Source organism: Lutjanus erythropterus, chromosome 9 (assembly GCF_056507025.1).
Source record: "Lutjanus erythropterus isolate fLutEry1 chromosome 9, fLutEry1.hap2, whole genome shotgun sequence".
Lineage (NCBI taxonomy): Eukaryota > Metazoa > Chordata > Actinopteri > Lutjaniformes > Lutjanidae > Lutjanus > Lutjanus erythropterus.
Window position 1 is genome coordinate 12,544,244 of NC_139325.1, and position 25,870 is coordinate 12,570,113.

At 40.3% G+C, this 25,870-nt stretch overlaps 1 protein-coding gene across 2 annotated transcripts in view; it reads right to left on the bottom strand.

Moving 5' to 3' along the window:
- znf407 (zinc finger protein 407) overlaps positions 1-25,870 on the bottom strand; it is a 205,395-nt gene that overhangs the window by 53,198 nt on the left and 126,327 nt on the right. For both annotated transcript variants that reach the window (XM_084726175.1, XM_084726176.1), the window contains exons 6-8: positions 20,208-20,291; positions 17,088-17,208; positions 10,288-10,466 (exon numbers count right to left, since the gene is read on the bottom strand). In XM_084726175.1, the coding sequence (XP_084582301.1) occupies positions 10,288-10,466; positions 17,088-17,208; positions 20,208-20,291 (384 nt within the window). The remainder of the gene's footprint in view (positions 1-10,287; positions 10,467-17,087; positions 17,209-20,207; positions 20,292-25,870) is intronic.

The window sequence follows — 25,870 nt, forward strand, 5'->3', positions numbered from 1 at the left end:
TTCAATTGTGGCCGAAGAGTTTTCACAGTAAAGGCCTGCTGGGTGCTTTGTAAAGAAACATCCTTACCACTGAGCTGTATCAGTCAGACAGCAGATCTTTGCTCTCTGGATTGTCACCCTAATTAGCATTCTTCTCCATTTACAAGCATCTTTCTAAAAACGCCACCTGTACCAGTTGCTAACTTCACATCGAAATCTCTTCTCTCCCACTTTTTCCCCCTTTTTTTCTTCTTGTTCTCCAAACAGACCACAGATTTACCCAAACAAAACTGGGCACTAAAGAGGGAAATACAATAACAGCAGTAGTGATAGTGGCTTGTTATGTTGGAAATAAGAGGGCACTTAATTGGGGTCTGATAGTCTAATAGGCAGCCCCTCTGATTACCAACTCTGCACATTGGCTTAAATTAGCCCACTGATGAGCAGCCAGGGGATTCAATTATGCTGGGAGAGAAATAAGGGGCCCTAATAGGCCACTGTATCAGGAAACATGGGACTGGGCTGGGCTAAAGGGTTGGTAATTGGTTGTTTAGTTGGGAAAGTTGAGCCTGTTGGTAATTAGAGATGCCAAGACATTTGTAGAGCCACCAAACAGACGACACACGGAGGCGAGAGAGGCGAAGGAGGAAGACAAGGGTCCTTGGCACAGTAAAAGGGGCAAAGGTCGTGGTGGTGGAGATCTCAGAAGTGCACTTCAGCCAATGAGGGTGTAGATCAGGGAAAACATGTTGGTACTGTAGGAGCTGTGTTGACTCAGTAAAGGTCAAGACAGGGCAAACCGGGCTGAAAGTGATCAGCAGTCTGGCATCTCTCATAACCTGATCTCCATAACAATTTCTGCTTTTCTTTCTTATCTTTTCACTTTTCCTTTTTACTAAATTTTCTCATCAATATCTACTTCTTTCTTTCTTCCTCATCTCAGACAGCTTAGCTGTTAGCTGTAGCTGGATATGTACAGCGTGTCTGAACTGAGGGAGAGGGAGGATTGAATTATGGATGAGGCTTTATAGAAGCCGGCGGCCTGTCTGGTCCCATATTCACTGTCCCATACAGGAGGAGCAGCCCTGCCCGCGAGCATCCCCACCACACGTCACTCACAGGAGGTGTTTGTGTGTGTGCGCCCAGTCTAAGTGCTCTATGTTCATTTAAAAGCAGACTCCAGTGGTCTGACAAATGTTTTTGCAAACATACAGCAGATATTTTTCCTTTTATCTTTTGGTTAAAAAGAAATAAGTTAATCTGATGTGTGCTGACACATTATAAACAATATAAAAATGTCTACAAAGTAGTAGATGGTACCCCAATTCACATGAGAGAACTGGTGTAGTGCATCTAAACAAAAACTGCTGGTGCAGCTTTCCATGAAAAGTAGTTTGAGTCTTTAAACTTGTTCATTAACTACTTTGATCACTTCAAATAATTACAATTTTGAAGCTAAAGTTCATGTATTTTTATCTATTTATGGTTTATTTAATAGGGACAGATACAATATACAAAGAAAAACTGAAAACAGTTATCCAACGCAAGGGCTTTTATGGTAATAAATCCCCTTTGACACTACACGCAAGTTGAGTCTCAGCTTACCAGCACACATCAGGAAAAACAAACAAACCAAAAAAAATCAGAAAGACAACCTTGTCTACTGGCAAAAGGAAACACAATAATAAAAACATGTGGCTACATCACTATTTACTGTTTTCCTCCTTCATGTGCCATTGACATCCAACTTTCTATGTCCCAAATGTCACTATGAGAATGAAGCATTAAACTAAAAACCTATGCAGACTGAACAATTTTATACTTCTGTCCTGCTATCACACTGTGCAACTATTATAGGCTGTGCCCTACATAAGCCATCTGCAACTTTTTAGAATAGTGCAACATAAGCAAGCACCTAACATAACTGTGCCATTGCAACACTAGGGAGCATACATCAAGTGTCATCAATCTGCCTCAAATTTTCTGACAGCGACAGAACTTGTCCAGAGGCTCAGACCGAGGCAGAGGTTGACCCAGTCTGTCAATGACACTACACACCACCCGGTCATCATTCACCATGTGGAAAAAGATCTGTCTGTGATGGCCTAAAGGTGGCAAAATCACAATGTAGACATTAGTTCACAATCACATTCGCAGCAGCCAGAAACCTACTCCTTCTGCGTCTCCATCCTGATTGGATGGGACTTGTCAGTCAAGCCTGTGAGTCGCCGCTAAACGGCTGAGAGGAGGCACTCAGATTGGCGCCAGGAGGAAGGGAAGGGAATGGAAGAAGAGGATGAAACAAAAGGCCGTTTGTTGTGGCTGATGTGTGATAAATGCAGCCGGTTGGGGGAGTTTTCACGCTCATTGGAGCAGGTCATTATTCAGGAATTGCTGCCTGCTCGGCCCAGACCGGCCCTGTATTGGTTTACAGAGATGCATGCAACCGACGGTGTGCGTGCTCCCCTAAACCGCTTAGCCAACCCCCTCCCAAACACACTCACACACACACACCCTTGTTGCATGTCTCTGAGGACAAACTGGCATTGAACAGCTGCTTCTCAACTGTAATACCTCAACCAAGACTACGCGAGGAATGTGTTGATGGACGGAGGTAGTTATTGAACGCAGAACAACAAAAGTGTCCAAAAAAGGGACACTGCAGGGTGGGATGAAGTGCAACAAGAGTAGAGCTGTGATTAATTAGTTGTCAACTACTAATTTAATTGCCACCTATTTTGATAATCAACGAGACATTTTTAATGAAGAAAATGTCCAAGTTCTGTGATTTCAGCTTCTCAAATGTGAATATTTCCTGGTTTCTTTAGTCCAACACCCAACAATTCACTCCAGTCCTCCATGTGAGACATTTAGGACCAGATGAACCTGAAGGGTGTTCCTCCATGAGGGAATTTGCCAATTAACACCCCAACACTGGCTTGATCTAATCTTCAAGTTCATACATGCAGGGTTGCTGAGGTTGCTTTGTGTGGCTGGAAAAATAGATTTGATGGAGACAGAATAACAAACGCAGACACAAACAATAAGTGTTGTAAAAACTGTCAAAAAGCCATACTGTGACTACAAAGTAGAGCAGCAAAAATTAAGCTGATTAATCAAACAGTCGACTGATTAATTGTTTCAGTTATTTTGTGAGCAAAAATGTAAAATATTTCCAGCTTCCAGCCCTTCCAGCTTATTAAATGTGAGCATTTGCTGCTTTTCTTTGACATTAATAATAGTAAATGAAGACTTTTCAGTTTTTGAAATGTTGATGGGACAAAAGGAGCAATCTGCAGATATCACTCTGGGCTCCGGAAATTTTTGATGAGCATTTTTAATTTTTTTTTTTTTGACATTTCATAGACTAAACAACCAATTGATTAATCATGAAAGTTATTAGCACATTAATGTATGATGGAAATAATCGTTTGCAGCCCTACTACAAAGGGCCACATCTATTCATGTTTTGGGTCATATTTATAGGGCTCTGAGAAACATTCAGTGGTTGACATCAGAAAACTGCATGTGATGTGCTTGTGTGTAATGTATAATTTCAACATAAAGGGACAGGTCAGCCTGCAATCAAAAATACACATTTTTCCTCCAGCCTATAGTGCTATTTACCCCTCTAGTTTGTTTTGGTGTGAGTCTGTCTTCTCTATAACAAAATGGAACTAGAAGGCACTCGGCCTGTGGTGCTCAAATCGCCAAAAAATACATTTGAAAAACTCGGCAGCAATTGTCTATTTTCTTTCGATGGTGTAAAGAAAGTAGTTCCAACATGAATCTGCTCACAACAAGGTCTGTGAATTATCTCAAGTAACCAGGTCATGATTTCTGGAAAGAGACATTTTTTTGTTTTGTTTTTGCGCTTTGAGCACCACATGCTGAGTGCCATCTCATTCCATTATATTCCAGAGAAGGCAGACATCTCTAGAGCTGATATCACACACACACAACTCACACTAAAACAATCTAGATGGATAAATAGCATTACAGGCCAGGAGAGGGTGAACTGTCCCTTTGAACTACAACAGCTCCATCATACTTTGTTCTTTTCTTTGCTGGTAAATGTTTTTTGGCTTCCCATTAAGCCAGTAAATTCCTCATTGTTGACTTTGTAAGATCCAACTCAAAATAACTAAATCTACACTGTGACAGCATCAGCACAATGAGGGTGTGTTAATCAGATTTTACATTGTGCCGAACAGAATGACTTTTTTCATTAATGCCTATCATGTGAACGCAACATAAGGAAGGTGACACAAAGACGCAGGTTCATCACTGCCGCTGACGACTTGATGTCCTATAGGTGTTTTTCAAAGAACTGCGATGCATTGTTTTTTTTTTTCCACATATTTTTTCCCACATAGAAACGTGTCACATATAACACATTGTTATTAGAAACAGATGTTGATTTTATCGCCGGTGTCTGTGGCTTCTTTCACAACGTCGACACAGTGTCATATGCGCTGGGATACCAGGACACATTTGCATGACATACACACCTGTCCTCCACAATCCAACAAGCCGCTGTAACACAATACGCAAGTAAAACTCAGGAGAGTAATGTTTCATTACATGATGAACAGAAGGTGAAAGCGAGGGAGGGGGAGCCGGGGAGGCACGCAGATGCATAACTTAAGTAAAAGCCATCCAAACCCATATTTGTTTACAGATTTGTTTAATAAGGAAAAATATATGCAAACAAATGAATTTGCCTGTGGTTGTAACTGTGTATTAAGATCATCACTTACAAGGCCAGGTCTCCTCCAGCCCTCTACAGTAGCTATCCATCATGCATTATTAAGGAAAATAGAATCTGCATAAAGCAGCAACAATGCCTTGAAGAAGTTTATTTATTTATTTGTTTTATCTTTTTAGGCACTAAGCAGCAGATCCAAGTACTCCGTCGCTGTTAGCTAATTACAAAGCATTTGATCTCCATGCCCCCAGGATGTGCAATTATAACCTTGGTTGAAAATTAGGGAAATATTTCACAATTAAAAATAGTGGGATGAAGATGCTCTGACAAAGCTAATGGCGACATCTCACCTGTGTGTGTGTGCGTGTGTAACATGGTTTTCGGTACTGAACAGGACAGGAGGCTGATTTAACTAAGCCATTGCCCTGCAACCACCGCTGACCTCGCTGGAGGGAGATAGCAAAGACAGAGGGAAATATAGCATTTCCCAAAGCTTCTGCAGTCATAGCGTACTTGCAGCATTTTAACTAGAAAGAAAGTTCTACTAGTGGGATAATTTAGCAAAGTCGCAGCACTCTTGAGGTACCTGTAGCTCTAGTTCTGCTGCAGTGCTACTATCTACGCTAGGATCACACAGGCGCCGCCACTTCTTTCTGGCATATCTCTCCGCAGATCGCACAAGGAAGACAATTGTCATTACCATTTTATTAAAATGTGTCCTATCAGCAACATTTTCCCCTCACATATCTAACCTCTTTTTTCTGACCCCCCCCCCCACCTCTAATTCTAATCATCATTCCCCTCCATCACTTGCTGGGTCTAATTCCCTCTCTTCCTTCGTTTGCAAAGGACCTCTGCTTTCATCCTTGAGAAGGGCTTTAATTCGAAGTGCGACGCTGAATAAAGAAGGGAAGACAGAGAGAGAGAGCGAGGGAGTGATATGGAAAGACAGAGCAGCAGTGGAGACGTTCGGGTGTCAATCAATCCGGCGCGAGGGGCTGCAAGGGCCCGTGACTAGGGTGCGTTTGATCTGTGTCTTTCAAAGGGGGAACAGCGGGAAGGGCCATCACAGATGATTTGCCTCTCGCTGCTGGCCCTGGTGCCACTCTGACAGAGAGCAATCACAAGCAGGTTAATTCAACATCTACCTTCTTAATCTTTTTTTCCCCTGTCTCTTTCTTTTGGTCTCGTTCTGTCTACTTAGATGAAACACTCCTGCTTCCTCTGCCACCCCCACCTCCCTTTTCCCTCTTTTGAAAAGAGGGAGAGATCACAAGTGTACTTTTCAATGCCTTTTCAAACCACCTATAGTTTGATTGCTTTACTCTTAATCAAGTAAAGAGGGTTGTTGATTTTCTGCATTCCTGCAGTGGTTTATTTATGTGTCACTACTGTGAAGCAAAATTTTGAGCAAACAGCAATGCATCAGTGAAAGTAAAGCAGGATAAGATAATTTCTCTCTGGAAATTGATGTTGTAAAGAATTTTCTTCTACGAAAGACCATCAGCTGCACTTTTGGATCATTTCTTTTGCTGTCATTCTTTGGGTTCATATCTGCGGTGCGGTGTGAGCAGAATGTGAATTAGAGCGTCAAGTGACAGCTTGAAAAACATGCTGCTTAACTTGACTGAGAGAAGAGGATATGTTTCCTCCAGATGACTGAAAGACAACACGTGCTTCAGACAAGATCTGACCTTCGTTCATAACACTGAAAACTCGCAATGCATGTCACTTAGGTTGAATCACGGTCAGATCATAACCATCTTGAAGGCCCTGTTCAGACATGGTATTACAATGTGTCCTGGTTGGTCCGATCACAAGTGGATGGTATTAAAGATCCGGCTGCTCAGATCACATTCAGAGGTGGTCTGGGCTGTAAGTGATCGTATTATAATATAATAGTGTGTATGCAATGAAAATGTTCATGTTCAGATGTGTTTGTTTTGTTTGTTTACTTTGAAAGTATGCGCCTTGACTTCCTTATGCTTCGCTCATTCTCTGCAATGTTTCCTGCCATCTTGCAGAACAGAAGTCACATACAATGTGCTGTCAGGGTCACGCAGCACAATAACTGGACTGTCTCTTTGCTGTTCATGATGTTACACACTACACTGTCATGTCGATGTTGAGCGTGTTTATCGCCACGTTGCTAAAATGTCACAACATCTTCAAAAAGTGGGACCAGATACTGGTGATGTTTAAATTAACATGCTGGCAACATTACTCTTGAATCTCAATTGGTAGGTTGCTACAAAGTCACATGGCAAGAGTTCACATTGAAGAATGAACAATTGGACAATAATGGACATTCACCTGACAAAATAAGCCTAGTGTTTATTAGCATATAGGACGGCGAAGTGAGATCCGATCACAAATGGTCACTTGAGACTCATCTGGAGATGCAGTGTAATGCCAGCTGTGATCTGACATACTTAGAGCTGTCTGCCTGTGATCAGATCACCTTGGACACATGTTAATACCAGGTCTGAACACTCTCTAAGATCTTGCCACAGCAATGGTCTGGACACCTATAGAGAGAAATCTCTTTTATTTGGTATGAGTGTTGTGTTCTCATATGGCTTAACAGGCAACAAAGTCTTCTTCACCAAAGGTCAGCCATACATAAGGACAACCAGAGGTGAAGGAAATCCAGGGGTGAAAGGGTAAGAAGAAGCATAAAGGAGTGCTTTGGCTTAAGGTGAGGAGGTATGGAGAATATGAAGCAGGGGGGGTGTTTGTAAGAGCAGGTGAAGGTAGAAAGGTTCTGCAGGGAGGTTAGGGCATGGAAGTCAAGGAGATCAGATAGAAACTGGTCCTTGAATCTGAAGAATAGAAATTATACCAAGAATAATCCTGTTTGACAAATTCAAAGAAATAAACTTTTCAGAGTCAGCACAAAGACACAAATCAGATCCATTCACTTTCAATAGGAAATAAACCACAGTGCCAACAGAATGCAGCCATTTTCCAGTAATGTCCCTGCCTGGTCTTTTTGCCTTGAAGCTCCCCTCCAACTCTACTGCTTTTATTTAAGGTCAAAGGGATAACAGGATAAAACCTGTCCTTTCTGCTCCTGTGAAGGACAAGCACTCTGCCGATTGGATTTGGTGGCCTTCAAGGACAAAGGAAGAACACTGTGATACAAAGGAACCAATAGAAGAGGAACAAGATTTCATCTGTCTCTGTGGCCTGAGTGATTGGCAGGGATGGACAGACCAGCAATCTGAGTGCTGCCTCTTTGTGGCTCGGTGCCCTCCATCAGCATTGAATGGCGAGACTCGATCCAGCGACAAAAACACTCTCAAGGACTCTGGAAGACCTGACCTCTGTGGAAGAATAGAAGTCTGGGCAGGGTTGTGGGGGGCAGCCAGGTGATTTAATTCAGTAGAATGATTTCAAATGTTGATTTGTCTGTGGGTATAGCCTATACTGTATGTGTGTAGATGTGTGTGTGCACGTTACACATTGGAATGAAGAAGATTAGAAAGACAAGTTAGTAAATGGAAGGTGGTAGGGTTCACAAGCTTCAAATAGAAGAACATAGTGGACATAATGTTCCCAGCTACCATCAAAGTGCCCTCAGGCAAGGCACTTAAAGAAGCAGTCCAGAGATTAAATATGGCAGTTTCATAAATTTTGGGGGGCTGAAAGAAACAGATCTAAAAATAGTGGTTAAACTATGTCTATCCCCTAGCAGGGATGGGTCACCAAATGGAAAATTTGGTGGCCCAAATGTAAAAATATAAAAACAATACAGAAAAGGCAATATAATGTGACTTAACATAACTTTCCTTATATGTGACAGTTGTGTTGATAACTTGTGATGTGGTGTTTCCTTAAGATGCTGTGTAGGATGAAAAATGAGCTAGACTTTTCCGCTAGTTGAGGAAACTGCTGGCACCCACCACAGTACATTAGCCCGGTGATGAGTACTGTTCACTGTTTTTGTAGAATGTTTAAAAGGTGCAAAGGAATTAGGCTGTCTGTGGGACTGTACACTACTGATGAAGGCTTGCAGTTTGGGGGTAAAACTTGGTGGTGACAGGGGTCCACCTACATGGAATAACTGGCGGCCACAGAGTGACATTTTATGGCCACGGGTCATGTTCAATGTCAGACCCTGCCTAATATGGGTAAAGCTCCAGGAAATCTGGATCCTACATATCCCATAATGCAACTTTGTTTGATGTTCTCTGACTGGTCTTTCAAATTCCTAACGTCCAGTTTGTGATAGAGTTTTTCTGTTAAGAAGTTGACCCAAATTGAGATGACCTTGATGACATCATCAGGGTTATTTTCTCAAACTAAAAAGCTCCCTCCAGAGATAAAAAAAAAGTCGTTACACAGCTGTTTTTACAGTACTCCCCACGACTAGTAAATAGGGTTGGACAATTAATCAAATATTGGTCATGATTATTATTTTAGCAATCCACAATCAAATTAACATGATCAACGGTAATATTAAGATTTAAAATTGTGCTCAATTCATAGAAAACTCTGCTGCATATCAAATCAAGTCTTTCCTAAACTAACAGCGAACCACTCTGCAGCTTGTGCAAACTTCCCAGAGGAAGTTAAGCAAGAACAAATCATGTGTAATCAAAGAGACTTGTGTCTGCACCACAAAGTAACACAGCTATCTTCTTCAACCATCTGAAAAAAACATGATAAACTGTAGTACGATGAATGCATAAAGGCGAAGGACATTGCTGACATTACCTCACTGAATCCCAGCCCTTGTCAAGCGTCAAGTCAGACATCTATAACAGTGGAGGTTTACGGGACGTCATTGTTTGAATGTAGCACAATGTGAAATTGAAAGCAGTAAAGAACTGCTTTCACTTTGATTTATTTTTTCATGGGTAAAAAGGTTTTGTACAGTTTTATTTATATTTTGCTTTCATGAGATGCAATGTGAGTAAGGACTAGTCTTATTTCAATGCACATTTGTTTGTACATTTGCAGCAAGGTAGCACAACATGGAAGTGGAGGCTGTGCTTTGTTTATTTAAATGTGAAAGCACAATAAAAATATTTTGGTCTTAAAATCAGTGAATAATCAGGATAAGTAATTTTGATCAAAATGATCATGACAATCATTTTGGCCACAATCATATAGCCCAACTGAACTGATCTTCATGTGTAAAACTTACAGGAGTGTCCCTTTAACTTTCAGCTGATCCAGTGGAGCTGCTCAGCAGCCAGCAGAACAAAGCTATGGTAGTCGTGGGCAGCTCCCAGATGTGCAACTGTAAAACTCAGGCAAAATTGCTGTAAATAAGCCTGGAGCTCCAACGACCTACAAATACAGAAGTGTTCAGGACTGTTTTCAAGGCACTGTTGTTTCTAAATGTAGGCGTATATGTTCAAGTCTGATTTTTTTTTTCCATTCTGGTAAGGAACTTTATGGATGTTAAGAACAGGTACTGAGGTACAGTAGGGCACATGTACAGATAATGCCACCAAGCCACCTGCTAAAGTGCATTCTTGGACTCTAACTGTGAGTGGAAGGATCCTAATGCCCTTCTAATCTGGTGGCATAGCTTATTTGAGAAACACTTTTTTAAAAAAAAAAAACCACTGTGTTGAATAGTCAGTTACCTGCATGCAGGTAGGCGAGGTCTGGATTCTCAATATCAGGGTGATTCTCCTTCAGGTGGTTACGAAACTCCATGGGAGAGTTAGTGGCATAGCTACATTTGGGACAGTTGTACATCTTCACACCCTCGTGTTTGCCCGTATGGAGGATGTGCTTCCGGATGTTCTCTGCACAGTTGGATCTGAGGGAGACAAACAAAGATAAAAGGCCCCATTCCTTTTTGGAATAAAGAAATAAATAAAAAACAAAGATTAAAAGATGAGAGTCATGAGGGAGAAAACACAAGATAAACACTTGGCAACGTTCCCAAGAAAGGTTTGCTGTACTAACATTTTATTTTGTTGCAATGATGACACACACACACATACACACACACACACTAGAAAAATCTCAAGCTGGGCTTTGGAGCTGAGGGAGCAGCCGTGTTTGGACAGACTCTCAAAGCATTCATCGCCTAAGTACGCCTCTGTGAAACAGGCCCACAACCACCAAACGACTAAAGACCGCTTTCACGAAACACAACTTGTTACACAAACAATATTTACATCCTGCAAATTCTCTGATATTCTGTCATGCTCTCACGTATCTCTTAGATATTTTCTTTTCCCACACTTGTTCAGGTTTGGTGTGTAGTGCAGCAGGAAGTAGCGGATGACGCTTGCTGTGAGACTGCAAGAGGCCTACTGAGTGCATTAGAGATATGTCTGAAGACACCAGTTATGCATTATGTATCTTTTGCAATTGTATGAAAGGTATGGTGTATGTTGTGTGTGCATGTATGTATGTGTGTGTGTGGGTCTTTGGGCTGGTCAGATAGGGCAGGCCAAGCAGTGAGCTACTGCAGGGTGTAGGATGTAATGATGTCAGCTCAGAGAGTCACACACAAGCCTCTGCTGATTAATGATGCTGCCTGACCTGCTCCCAGGCTCTATCTAAACCTGCCCATGGACACACACAAACACAATGGGCAAGACAAACATGCACATACATACATACAGTACATACATAGACATGAACAAACCTTAGTTTGCGCCAAAATAAAAAAAAAATTAATCTCCGATCTGACTACACGGGTGCAAATATACAGACCTGAATCCATAAACACCCTCACATGCGCACACACATAATGCATCATGCAAGCAAGCATGTGCGGTGTCGAACACTGTTTCATACACACACATAAACACACACCATCATGCGTTGATGGATGGGGCACTCGTGCTCAGTTTGGACCTGACATTCTCGGACAGTATAATACGCAATTACTCTCCCTTATCACCTTGGCCGGGACAATAAAGCCTCACAGTGCCATAGCTCACGCCAGCCAAGGAGAGAATTTGTTTTCACTTTTGCAGAGACACCTCTCTCCATCATGGGGCCACAGTCCAGCCCTGGCTCCACTGGGGCCTAAAAAGAAAAAACAGAGCGGGCCCTCTCCGGGTTCTGTTCATGCTGTATGAAATACATAAGCACCGGCCACTGGTGAGCAATGAGGGCTCTTCAAGAACCTGAACTGAACAGTAGGTTGGGATGCTGCGCTCTCAACAAAAGAAATTTCTATAAGCAGCACTCTGCAGCAATGGATGAATGTCTGTTTCCACAGATCACTGGTGGATACAGCACCACATGATTCAAGATAGTTTTGGTGAGTTTTATTTTGTTTCTGTGGAGTTTGAATGAAGATGATGATAACAAAATTACTGTTTCAGTAAAGGGAATTTGGTGAAAGCAATAAAATGGTTTCTAGTTAAAGAAAACAAATGTTCCTTGTTAAAAAAGGTCTTTGTCTGTAGTGACACACGCCATTATTTTGGCACTTATATGTTATAACAATCAGTGTACGTCGGTTGTGCACAGTTGCCCATGAGGATTATGTTGTGGCTTAAATCGGCGTCTGCAGTCTGCAGTGCTCACCCTCAATACTGGACCAATTTCAAACATTGTTATCCCCATGAGTCACTTAAACCTGAGGAAATAGGTGCCAGGTTGAAAAATACAGAAGTTAACCTTTAAGGTCTTTACATCAGGCTATGAATGTAGGTTACAAATGTGAGGAGTCTGAAGGTTTATACTGACTGACAGCGCACAGATATGTAAATAACCCTCAACATTTGCACATATTATCAATCATTTATCCAGCACATTGCCACACATTGTTGTAATTACTTTATCAGCCATCACAAGCAAAACTCTAACAGGTTCACAGACAAATCATGGCCACATCTGTTGACTGTTCTGGTGCATAATGAAAAAAAAGACACTCAAGAATTTTAACTGTCACATGCTCATGAATTACGGTAAATCATGCTGCTAAAAAATGCATTTAATACTAAATGTGAACTGATTTCTTATTCGAAAGCGGGAGCATAAATAGATAAAATTTGAAGCGGAGCTAAAAGGTTCTAAAGAGAGCGCGGGTGGATTCCTAGGGGGGCCATGCTATCTCTCAGATATGGTAATGGCGTAATTGTCATATTAAAACAACACAACGTGCGTTTAGGAGTCAGCAGGTGTCACAGTTAGTGAAAGCCCACACCAGCCCTCCTACTATACACTGTATTAATTAGTCCAACACTGTTTCAACTTCCTCCCCCATCCATGCACTCACCATGGGAATCAGCCATACTGACGCTCAACGGATACATCACCCCTTCCTCTGCCTCTTTCCGTCTCTCCCCTTTATTTTAGCCATTTCCATATTCCTCCTCCCAAACGAGTGTATGGTAATGGGAGAGGTGTAATTGAGAGGCGCTTCGTTAGAGGAGATTTAAATGTGTTTCTTTGTGTGTGTTAAGAGTTGGGAGGGGGGGTGTATTTGGATCATTGGTGCTATTTGGATCTTATTCTGCCAAGGAGGCCCTGGTTATCATCATTAACGTCTAACCCCCCCTTCCCTCATCTCTCCCTTCACTTTACAAGGTCGCAAACCTTCCTGGCATTGACAGTAAGCGTGTCATCCTCAAAGCCGCCATCGCCTCGAACTGAAACGCTACTCTAACAGGTAGATTGAAACATGAATGCAGCAGCATTCAATAAACAATAATAGCCCTGGAAGGATGGCAGCGTGGCAGGAGTCAGAGGCTACATATCAATTAGACCATTAAAGATGCCACTGTGACTTTAATGAGAAAAAAATCTTCATTGTGAACAATAGAAATGGTTCCTTAAACACTGAAGTAAAGAAGTTTCGAGGCTTGCATAAATAGCTGCAGAATTAGTCAAGTAGACATCATTAATTGACAGCCCAGGACTCCCAGTGCAATATCATTAGAATATTTTTACCACTATTCCCCAACTATAATTATCCCCCTCTATTATCTATCTCTGTCTGAATAGCAGATGAGTGGCATTTGATAGATCATTCACTCCCTGCTCATTTACATGCATTTGAGGAGCAGCCTTGATGGAGATCACATTGTATCAAGAGGGAACTATAGATGTCGTTCATGGCATTTAATATGGATATTTTAATAGCAAAAAATCAGATGTATATCTGTGAGAACATATAAATATTTTCTATGAGCAAGAGCTGTCAATCATACAAGTGCTTCATTTGCTTCAGACCTAAACATTTCTTTACAAATGCATCATATTTATTTAATAAGGTCTGCTTATGTTGAAAGGTCAAACATGGTAACTCATCTAGTAGATCCTTATCGTGGTCAGGCCACCGGAGACGTCGGGGGTTTTAAACGTATTCAGTGCGTAAAAGCAGGGCGGAGGCGAGGCCCCTCGCGGCTGTCTGGAGGCCCCCGCATTCAATTCCTCATCCTCACATTAGTAAGCCAGCGGGGCGTTTCCCCAACCTCCCTCCTCCTCCTCCTCCTCCTCCCACCTTGCCACCCCCCCTTCCTTGCCCTCTGGACCTCTCAGAACCCCTGGGGCAACCAAAATGTTAATTGGGCTTCTAATTTACTGTTTCATTTGCCACTATCTGTAATGATCATTAAGGATCAGTGCAGGAACAATGGGAGCAGGAACATTTGGCTCGTTCTATGAGCAGTATCTTTTTGATACTGCGGTTAGTCCAGTGTAAGAGTGTGATGTGGGACCAGAATTTGCCCTCGGGCAAAAGAATCAGCTAATTTATATGATTAACTCATTCTTTACATACAGTTTCAATACTTAAAGCCTATGACACAATAAGACGGAGTTTAATGAGACAGTTGAGTAGGATTCAATAAACGTATGCAAGGTGGCGTCTACAGTCTTGAGTTTCCTTCCTTGGTCCCAATCTTGAGGGCCTTTTCACACCTGAAAGTCCAAATCAAGATTTGTGTTTTTGTTACAGTGAATGCAATTGATCCATTTTGTTTGGTTTCACACTACAAGTATGTGAACGCACTGAAGAATTAAACATGACATTCTCTCGTCTCGTCGTCATCACCTACATGAGCTGTCTCTCCCTATACTTACAACTGACTGGTTTGACAGGCACGTCTGATATTGGAGTGTTGTCATTTCAGAGGAAAGTCTGCAGTCGCAGTTTGAATTAATGGAGAAATAAACCTCTTTAGATCACAGAGAACTTCCTATAATTGCTGCCAAACTCCAAATCATCCCCCAAAAAATGTTTTAATGTTAGAAACAAACCAAACCATGGTTCAGTTTGATCCAGACCAAGACCACCTCTTGTTGTCGGATCAAGGTTCGGCTGCTTGGTCCCAACAGCAGTCTGGATTCTGGGCTAAACAATACATTTGTGCAGTTTGCAAATTTAATTCACACTATCTGCAGTTCAAATCTAACTAGAGTAAGTGTAACAAGAGTCCACAGCTGTGCCAACAGCTCTGTGAGGATGTACTTATAACATCAGCGTACTAACACGCTCACTATGGCAATGCCAACACACAGATGTTTATTAGATTCATTGTTTACAGTGTTCACCATCATTGTGCATTCTAACATTTTCTACTGAGCACTTAACACAAAGCATAACTAAGGCTGATTGGAAGGTCATTACTTTTGCAGGATTTTGGAGAAACCCAAAGAATTATAAAAAATAAAATTTTGATCTGTTTATGGCACAGGATGGAAGTCAGGGGATCAACAAAACCAGCAAGAATCATCCTCTGGAAACTATAAATATCTATACAAAGGTTTGGGTCAAGCAGAAGGTAAGATATTTCACTGGATAAATGAAAACTGATTTGTAAAACAATGATTGAAACGGTTTCAAGAAAAAAAAAGAAAAAAACGCAATAAAATTCCTGACAATATATAAGTTTCATTACGGGGCTTGGATAACTCACGGTAATTACTGTTTAGCATCAATCAAAGTTAGCAACAATCTCCCAGAGGCAGGCTCAACAAACAAATTGGGTTTGTGATTTTGTTTGAAAATATTTGGTGAAATGGTTTCAGTGTGTATCAGTACTTTTTAAACATTTTCAGCACATTTTAACAATACCCTTCATAATTTGGTCACTATAATGAATGAATGAATGAATGAATGAATTTGCCGTTGGTGCAAAATGAAAAGTCAGAGGATCACCAAAGTCAGTGGAATTCAGCTTCAAGGCATCATGAATGTTTGTACAAATTTTCATGGCAATCTGCTGTTCGCTAAAAAACAGAACTGTCGACCTCATGGTGGAGAAAGAGGAAAAGTCAGTGGATCCCCAGCAACGGTGGGATTCATCCTCTTGTAAAGATGATTATCTGTACAAAGTTTCATTTCAATCTATTCCACAGTTATTGAGATATTTCAGTCGGAACCAAAGTGATGGACCAACCACACTGTTAGTGTGGCAAATACAAATGTGAACTGTATATTGGTCTACAAACTTTGTAGCTGAACTCAAAAGACCATGTTTTAAAGAACAAGATACAGTCTTCTTTGCAGTTAAATTACATAAAAATCTTCAAAGTATCTTATATGCAACTTAAATCAAACAGTGTCAGTTAAAAACCTACACTGGTCGATCCGTAATTGCTACAGTCAAGAGATACTTTATGACACCTTAAGGTACAAGGTGAGATAATCCTTTGATAATTGCAAAATAATAGCCTGACTACAATTATTACTTCTCAGCATTTCATGTGTTTTTTTCAGAGTTGGACTGCATACAAAAGACTTGAAATGAGCAGAGCGCTTCACTGCAGCGGAGCAGGTGTAGCAAGCTGCCGAAATGACTTTGTCACAGAGGGGAAAAAACGAATGAAGAGTACATCTAAAACCAATGATGGGTTTGAGATCATTCCCTTTCACACTCTTCTGCCACAACCTGACGAGGAAGCACAGGATGAGAGGAAGAGAGAAACAGAGAGAGAGTCGGGGAGAGATGGAGGGAGGGAGAGGGAGATGGAGATGTGCAACGCCAGCCAAAACTTTTTCAATTTCACCGACAATTTCCTGTGTAATTACTGATGTGGTATGATGGTGTTTTAATGACAGGGACCTGCCAGTGACAGTGACATTGTGTGTATGTGTGTGTGAGTGTGAGTGTGAGTGTGCATGTGTGTGTGTGTTCCCAGAGATCTAGCTGGGCCTGTTGATGATGGCAGAGTGATGAGATGGAGCCGTGCTGTGGAGATTAGACCTGTCTGCCCTCCACCACCTCTCCCACTCCCACCCACCCCTCACACACACTCACACACACACACACACAAAGCCTGTAGCATTAACACCACCCCCACCCCACCCTCCAAACTACCCTACAATGCCACCTGCTATCCCACCATCACACTCACTCACTTATATGCCCCCCACAGCTCCCCCCACCTATCAACCCCCTGATCATCAGTGCCACGGTGGCAGCCATCAGCGCCACCAAGCATGGGTGGGTCAATGAGCCGGTACCTGTAGTCGCACCAGGGGCAGCGGTACGGTTTCTCCCCGGTGTGAACACGTTTGTGCCGCGATAGGTGGGACTGCGTGGTGGAGGCGAAGTTGCAGAGCTTGCATTTGAAGGGTCTCTCTCCTGCAGGGTGGAGACGTTGAAAAGACAAGAGATACAACAGTGATGAGGCTGAGATGACAAAAATGTTTGTTGACAAACAGTCAGAGACACATCAATATACAAATCCAGATAGAAGGGTACATTTGACATGGTTTGTCTAATATGTGACATAATTTTTTTGTCTTAATAAATCTGTATTCCTTCTGAAGTTGTTCATAACTCAATGTGAGATTAATCTGGAGACCAACTAATGACAAGAAGTTGGCAAACGCATATTTTTTGTGACGCAGAAGAGACATTCATAGTTCTGAATCTCCTGTGTGGTTGCTTACTCTGAACACTGCAGGTTCAAAGACTGGAAAATAGTCTGGGAGTTGTAGTTTAGTGGAAGCAGTTAAAGCACTTGAAATTTCTGTTTAAGTTGAAGCAGAGAACAAGTCTGTGTCTACTGAAGAAATGAAATCAAAGTGGAATTGCAGAAATCACTGAAATCTGAAATTGAAATTTCCACTCAGTTTAAGCCCTGTAAGAATTTATTTGTCTTTTTGAACAATGAAAATAGTTGAGCTAGTAGTTGAAGAACAAGAGCTGAAAGTAGATGACCTGTCATTTGGAGCATAAGAGATAAAACCACTTGAACTACAATTTTAAGGGATAGTTCAGATTATTTGAAGTATGAAGTACTGTACTTATAAACAGTCAGTGTATTACCAGCAGTTGATCCGTTCAAAATCATTCATTATACACTGCAGAACGCAGGAGTCACTGGGCTGTTGCTGCCTCGATTTGTTTATTAGTTTATGTTATTGTGTGACTTTGGTGTGTTAAAAGGATAGGTGTAGGTGGGGGTGTGTTGCAGAGGGTTGCAAATTTTGTGCATTTTCCTTAACCAATATTTGAAAACACTAACAATCAATGAATCATTTATAACCTTTATTATACAAAATGTACTTTTTTTCATTTTAAGTTTAAGTTTTGTCATATAGGCTCTGCCTGACAAAAACAAAGTCAAATGAGGTGCAATTATTATTTCCATTTCTAGACTATTAATTAATTATCAATTACTACATTTTGAATTTTTTTACAGGGATTAATGATTAATCATCAACATCCCTAGTGTCAACCACTATTTTCTGTAAGTCTGTAACACAGTGACTATTGACAAGTACCTCATACAACCACACTTCAAATTATCCAAACTATTCCTTTAAAGAGTAAGATATGAACAAATGTCATTTGAACTGTAAAGGGAAAAAGAAATTATAATTTTAGCTGAAGTTCCACATACAGTATAGTAGAAGTCTATGCAATGTAAAAAAGTTGAAGTGCTAACAGTGTCAGTAAAAATGTGTTGCTGCTCAGCAGTGTTCTCACCCGAGACAGTTTATGTGCCTGTCAGCAGGGTATGTTCAAAACTTATGAATGCATCTCCATGAAATATGAGCAAGGTTCTGGTGGAGAACCAGATGTGAGGTTTCTGTCATTAGATGATTGATGATTGCCTTATTTGACATGAAGCCATTAATCTTAAAGAGACAGAGACTTGATTCCAAATTTTAAGGCCTTCGTTGGGTCAATTTAACTTAAGATGAAAAATGTCAGGACTGATGTCTGCAGATGTAACTGCAAGTTGGAGCACTGTTCACAGCTGGCAGAGGTTTGTGCTCTCTGGCAGCTTTGTATTTTTAATTACTTTTTATTTCAAATGGCAGGACAGAGTGATGAGGGAGTATTTTACTCAAGAGCTTCAGGGTTGTCAGGGTTTAAATCCTGCAATAAAACCTCACCCTGCTTTAAGGAGCTGCTAACCTAAAGAACAAAAACAAGTTTATTATCATGGCGTCCCACTGACTCTTGTAGTGTACAGTGTTTTTAAAATACTGCTTCAGTGACATTTCCATACTGGCATTTGAATTTGAATTCTTTAGCCAAAGGCTCTATAAAAGCCAAAGTATATTGTGAGTTTTTTTTTAAATGTACTTTACTAGAAAGAAATACATTTTAAAACTCAGAACCTTTGCTCACTACATCTAAGCCTTTCTTACCCTCAGGTGAGAATGAATGCCCAGGCTACAGGTTATATGAACTTCTTTTTTAAATGACAAAAATGTGAAATGATTGTGCATCTTATCTGTTACGGCCATGAGAAGCAGGCAATTATCAGTTATCACTGTCAGCTGAAAAAAATCCATGTCATGCATCCTTAATTTTGAGCATGAAAGTGGAAATATTTGAGGACTCTAAATATTGGCACAATGTTATCTTTTGAAAACTTAAAGCAAAAAAAAAATGTTGGCACTAGCAGTGGCCTTTAAAAATATGTCTCAGTCAAACTGTGTCAGACAGGGTGGTTCCTTCAGCTGCATGACAACAGATTTGAATTTGCAACTAAATCTGTGGAATTGACACATGTCAACACGGGAGAGGAGGACAGAAATTGGAGGTTTCAGGGGGAAATGGCAGAGAAACTGAGGAGCAAACAAAATGAATTATGAAAACCTAAATGAATATTTATAACAGGATTCTTGATCCTTGGGCGCCTGCCAGACAACGGTTAAGAACAGTATTTGTTTCACTATCCCAATTTCCAAAAAAGCACTCGTTATTGACAGCCTATCTGAAAAATGCAATTTCCCTAAGCGACAGAATGACATGGTGAAATGATAACTGAAATTAAAAATCTCAGATTCAGTCAGCCATACTGGTACACATGCCTATCACTGACAGCAGCATGTCACACTGATGTGTCTGTGTGTGTGTGTGTGTGTGTGTGTGTGTGTGTGTGTATGAGAGAGAGAGAGAGAGAGGGAGAGAGAGAGAGACAGCAAACAGTTGCTAAAACTATGTGAAAAATAATGTTGTGGCTGTTCAGATCTTGAAGTGTCAATCACCGTCCGAGTTTATGAATGTCCACACACACACACACACACACACACACACACAGCAGTCAGTGCGTGTGCTTCGATTAGTTTACAGCGTGAGTTCAGGATGCGTGTGTGTGTGTGTGTGTTGCTGCTTACCTGTGTGTTGGCGCCTGTGTTTGGTGAGGGCATGTCTTGTGCCTCCAGCAAAACCACACAGGTCACACAGATAAGACTTCTCTCCTATAGAGGCAGATTGAAATAACAAGAAAAAAACATTAGGGTCTTCTGGGAAAGAAAGAAAAAAAAATCATAGAAGAAACCGGCAGAAAATGATGTTAAAACATATCAGAATAATGGAGAATGAGTGAATGTTTTTTGCCTCATTTATATTTCATTTTCTAAATATTCTTTTATACACTCATTTAAATCAAACTATTAAATCAACTTTTATCTTCTATACTTGACTCAGTTGTGCACACACAATGTTTTCCTGTGTTATTTAATTTCTGTAAATAAAGCACATTTTATCATAGAAAATCCTGGTTTGTTTACGGCTTGTTTGCCCATAGGAATTTGCATAAGTGACACTGTGGTGATCCCAGAATTCAGCAATTACTTTAGTGAGTACAACATTATGATACTTGATAGAAATGATGACCACAACTACAAAAATAAGCCCCAATGGGGTTGATGGATGAAACGGTATATACTCTACAATGGCAGAAACGTATCCACATTTGGCAATCCTGTCTCCACTACGAAAGCTATTCTTGCATTTTCTCAAGAGATTATCACAAGATCTCGTGACGCTGCCTCGCAGGTGACGTGATTTGGGCAGCAGGACTGCTGACCACATTCTTACATGACGGGACAGTGACAGCTTGTGGTGGTAATGCACTCCTAAACTGCCTGAGAACAAGAGAGTGACAAGAAAGAAAAGGGGGATAAAACTGAACCTTCTGATGTCCCAACTGTTTTTGCTCTGTGCTCCAATGACGGTTGAGCAAACTTGATCAGCTTCCTCTTTTCCTTTTTTTTCTCTTAACTTAAACCTGTACTGTGCTGCGCTTCCTTGACTGTTATGTGAACACCGAGCAAAAGGGGCGGGACTTAAGAAAGGAAATACAGAGCAGAAGGCATCCCAACCAGGCAGGTATGTATTTGCACATGTTAACCTGAAAATCTGTAACACTGAATGTCATTGTTCTCATTTGTCATCTTGAAGCTTCAAATTTGATATAATGTTAATTTGACAGAATGTTTTGGGTCTTTTTCTTTTAACTCAAGCGTCATGTTTCAATGAAAAGAAGAGAATAATCAAATGTGATGAAGTATGGCAGAGCATGGTTATTTCACATTTTCTTGATTGAATTTACAGAACAATAATTTTTATCATGATGTATACCATTTCCATGATATAAAATTATACCAACCAATAACAGAAGATTTGGGCCATGTTGACCACTCCAATAAACCAAAAATATCTTTTAATAGGATGCTGGAGTATGTGCCATCTAATCATGCTTTCCTGCCACATATGGAAGGATATTAACATGATATAAAAAGTTTGTTGCCCCTTTGTCAGTTTTAATGTCAAAAACAGAATATTTCTAAAACTGTAAAAAGACATCAAACCTTTAATATCGAGGGGTGTTAATTCAGATTGAGCTGAATAAACTAAATTAAATTAAAAGATAACATGTCTATCATTTAACATGTATGAAGTACATTCTGTATCAAACTACATGTGCATTTGGATGAAGCTTATTATGACACACTATCTGCAAATAATGTCAACAATAATAAAATAAACTGCTAGTACTGCTGGGTTTACTCACATGAGTATGTAAGCAACACAATTTAAGACATTTGTCTTATTTCAGTTGTTTTTTCTCTGTCTGCCTCAACTAAATAAGGCTCAGTATAATTAATCTGTCATGAAGACTTTTTTTATTTTAAAGTTGCGTCGACATCAAAAACAAATAGAGTTAAATAGTGAAATTACAGCCTCAAATATCGTGTGGTGGTAATGAGCTTTTGAAGTAGATTTATGAAATCCTTGAATCCTTTGAGTGGAGAAGTGCGGTGGAGGAAGGAATGAGTGATACTCTCTTCACTCGGAACTACTGCTGAGATGCCGTTGAGCAAGAAAGCGAGAGCTGAAGTGAAGACAAAGAAGAAGAAAATATTGCGTTAATGGATTGGCGGAAATGTGTGAAGGAGGAGGAAGGCAGAAAGCGAGAAAAGGAGAAGACAGACTGAACAGATGAGCAGCGGGTCTAGTTGGCTAACAGATGAGCCAAGCAGAAGTCACAGATCACTAGTGTATATCCATCAGAGCTCTCACAGCTAACTAATTCCTCCAATCAGATGGATCCGTGTAAATATGTCAAATGGGGGACGGGAAATTGCCAGTGTGGTTTATTGACTGTGATAAAATCTGAAAAGCACCGCTGAACATAATTACATACTTGTCAGAGCCATAAAAATTAGCTTTATTATCAATGGGATGGTTTTGTACAACTTCATTTGGGGGCGATGCCTTCCAGATGGGGAGCGTGGAGAGCTTTTTTACACTCCTCCTCTCTCCCCTGCATCTGGCTCTGTCATTAACGGCATGATGGTCTCTTTCTCTCTTTTTCTCTCTGCCATTGCACACAGGCAGTCACACACTTCTGCGCACACACACACGGCAACATTTGTGATAAGACTCATCCGGGGAGACACACGCACGTTACAAACACATTTACAGAACGGACACAGATGTGCATGCAAATGCACACACACACACACACACACACACATACATAGATGCAGATATTTCCATACACAAGCACTGGGGCTGAGACGATAAACTTATCTCCCCATTCGATACTATTACGAGACTTGGGTGCTGATTTGATATGTAATACAATTCTTAAGTATTGCAATTTGAAATTATGATTTATTACAATTTGACCATTATTACACTAGACCATGGGAAAAAGTTGACTCATACACTTGTAGAGACTGTAGATCATAATCCATATTTCCAAAATCCATGTACAGCCCCAATTCCAAAAAAAGTTGGGATGCTGTGGAAAATGTAAATAAAAACATGATGCAATGATTTGCAAATACTTTTCAAACTATATTTGATTAAATACAGTACAAAGACAATATATTTAATCTTCAAAATGACAAAACTTTATTGTTTTTTGGCAAATATACACTTAAACTGAATTTGATCCCTCTGAAAAAGGGACAGGGCCATGTTTACCACTGTATTACATCACCTTTTCATTTAACAGCACTCAGTACACATTTGGAAACTGAGGACACTTGCAGCTAAATTCCACCAGGCATGGCTGTGTCGCGTTAAGGCTGCACCATGGCAGCCAGAGCTGGTCTACACAATGCTTTTGATTCCAACAGCAGCACCTCGGCGCATCCCAGAAGCGTCTCTTGTTTTTTTTTGTTTTTTTTGATGCCACGTAAACTAGCACAGAGCGGATCAAGTAGGCAGCAAGTCAGACACAGAATAAGCATAGAGAATCCAGTCAATTTTCAAAATAAAAGACCCCCTGCAGACTTGCCATCGTAAAGACAGACAGAAAAGAAACGGTTCAACTATGCAACCTACTTATCCATATTAGAGGCACGAAGGGGACGAAAAGTGGACTGCATCAACAAAATCTGAGCCTGTAAACATAATCTGGTGAACAAAACTATTTTATGAACAAGAAAAAATAAAGTTTATCAGCTTGAACATTAAATATCTTGTCTTTGTATTATACTCACTTGAATACAAGTCGAAAAGGATTTGTCAATCATTGCATTCTGTTCTTAATGACATTTCACACAATGCTCCAACTTTTTTTGAATTGGGGTTGTACATTATATGTCAATCAGTCACTCTGAGTTTTTATTTCAGCAGCCTCCCTGCTATGCTGAATACAAAAGTAGTAAATAAAATACTTTTTAAAGTAGACTGCTACATTCAGCTGCTCCTGCTCATCAAGCTAGTGTCATAAGAATAATAAATAAAATAAAATGCTGGGTCAAAATGAATAATGAATAAAATGGCACACTGCACAGATGTACGCCTTAAATTATCATCTTTCACATATGAAACTGAAGTTGAAAACTTCCAACTTAGAAGTGGTAAATAAAATGTACAATAGAATGAATAAAAAGTAATATGTCCTTTTTGAAGAAAAGTGATACGTCTAGATGTCCCTGCTCATCAAGTACTGGACAATAAATAAAATAGAAACTATAAATATATGTGTAGCTCAGAGACCCATTGGAAATTTTGACTTTAAGTTTTGACACTTTGAGGTTGCTGTAGCTGGTCAGTGTGAATTGTTGAAGCAGAGCAGTAGCAGATTAAGTTGCAACGTGAGGTCAGCAGCTATAAGTTTATTTTCACAGATCAGAGGAAATGTATGTCTGAAAATATGAGTAACCATATAACCACTGGTTAAAATAATATTACTGCCATGCTAATTTCTGTTAGTGCATCAATGGGAATTCCCATTATGCGTCACCATCAAGCTAACAGACTAAACACTAGTTTTTGTACAGACAGAAATGGATTCAGTGATCCAAAAATCAAATCAGGAATTGTAAAAAAAAGAATCACGATACTTTAAAGAATGGATTTTTTTCTCAAGGCACACAAAACAAACTGCATATGGTGAACTAGTAACACATTTCCACACATGTACATGTTGTGCATCAGCACATACATGGAAAAACTGAAGGTACCACACATTCTGACTTGCAGACACATGCTGCATCACTTAAATATTCATCTGAATGCTGATGTTGAACTCCAGCTCTCGCCACACACTGATAACACATTTGGGTGACTCTTCCAGCTGGGCCTCAGCGGTGCTCTGCTCCTCTTCTGCACAGATAGCAGCTTTCACCGAGTCCGCAGAGACAAAGCAGCCTCAAGTTTCTTCTATTACACCCATTTAAAGCCACTCGACTGTGAGAAGAGTTTTAATGCAGTGCCACTTAGAGGGGAGAAAAACAGCCTTAAAAAGGTGCATTCGTTAGCCAATTCATACAGGTTCACTTTTCAATCCCAGTGTGAGCGGTCTTTAAGGAAACAATGTTCTCAGATAAATAAATGTCCATTCTGCTACTTTCTGTGGCCTCATGAAATCAACATTTACATTTACTGTTCTAAATAGCTGATGTGTGATGCTCCTGGGAAAACAATATAGCAGACTGTGAACATGTGCAACAGAAAGTAAAATATTTTTCACTGCAACAGTACATTGTGTAGATTACATGGAAAAACTGGGGACTATAAACTTCATCAAGGTCAGCAGTATTTAACTACTTTAAAAAGGTTCACCTTAGAAAAATCAATATCAGTTTAAATCCAGTCAGACAGACTTTTCCAACTGGACGCCACCGTTACATAAACCAAAGATCAGTCTCCAACCAACCAAACTCCATAAGCAAAATAAGTAATTTTGCCTTGCAGAACATGAGAGTCACTGGGCTACTGCTGCCTCAGGCTAACATAGCTATTATATAGGCTGACTATCGATAAGTACCTCATACAACCCTACATTAAAGAAAATGTCCCTCTACAGGGTGAAAACAAAATAAAAAGAAAATCTTTGCAGTTTTAAACTCTCTAAAACACGGTTCACAATCCTTAGCTTTCCTCAGTATCATTCAATATTCATGACTAAACAAATATCATAAGTTTAAGTTTGAAAACACAACACAACCACAGCTGTCATCACATTTCGATTCAAATATGACCAAGTCTTGTTAGTCGCACGTGAACACTTGACCACAGCTTTTTGCGGCCG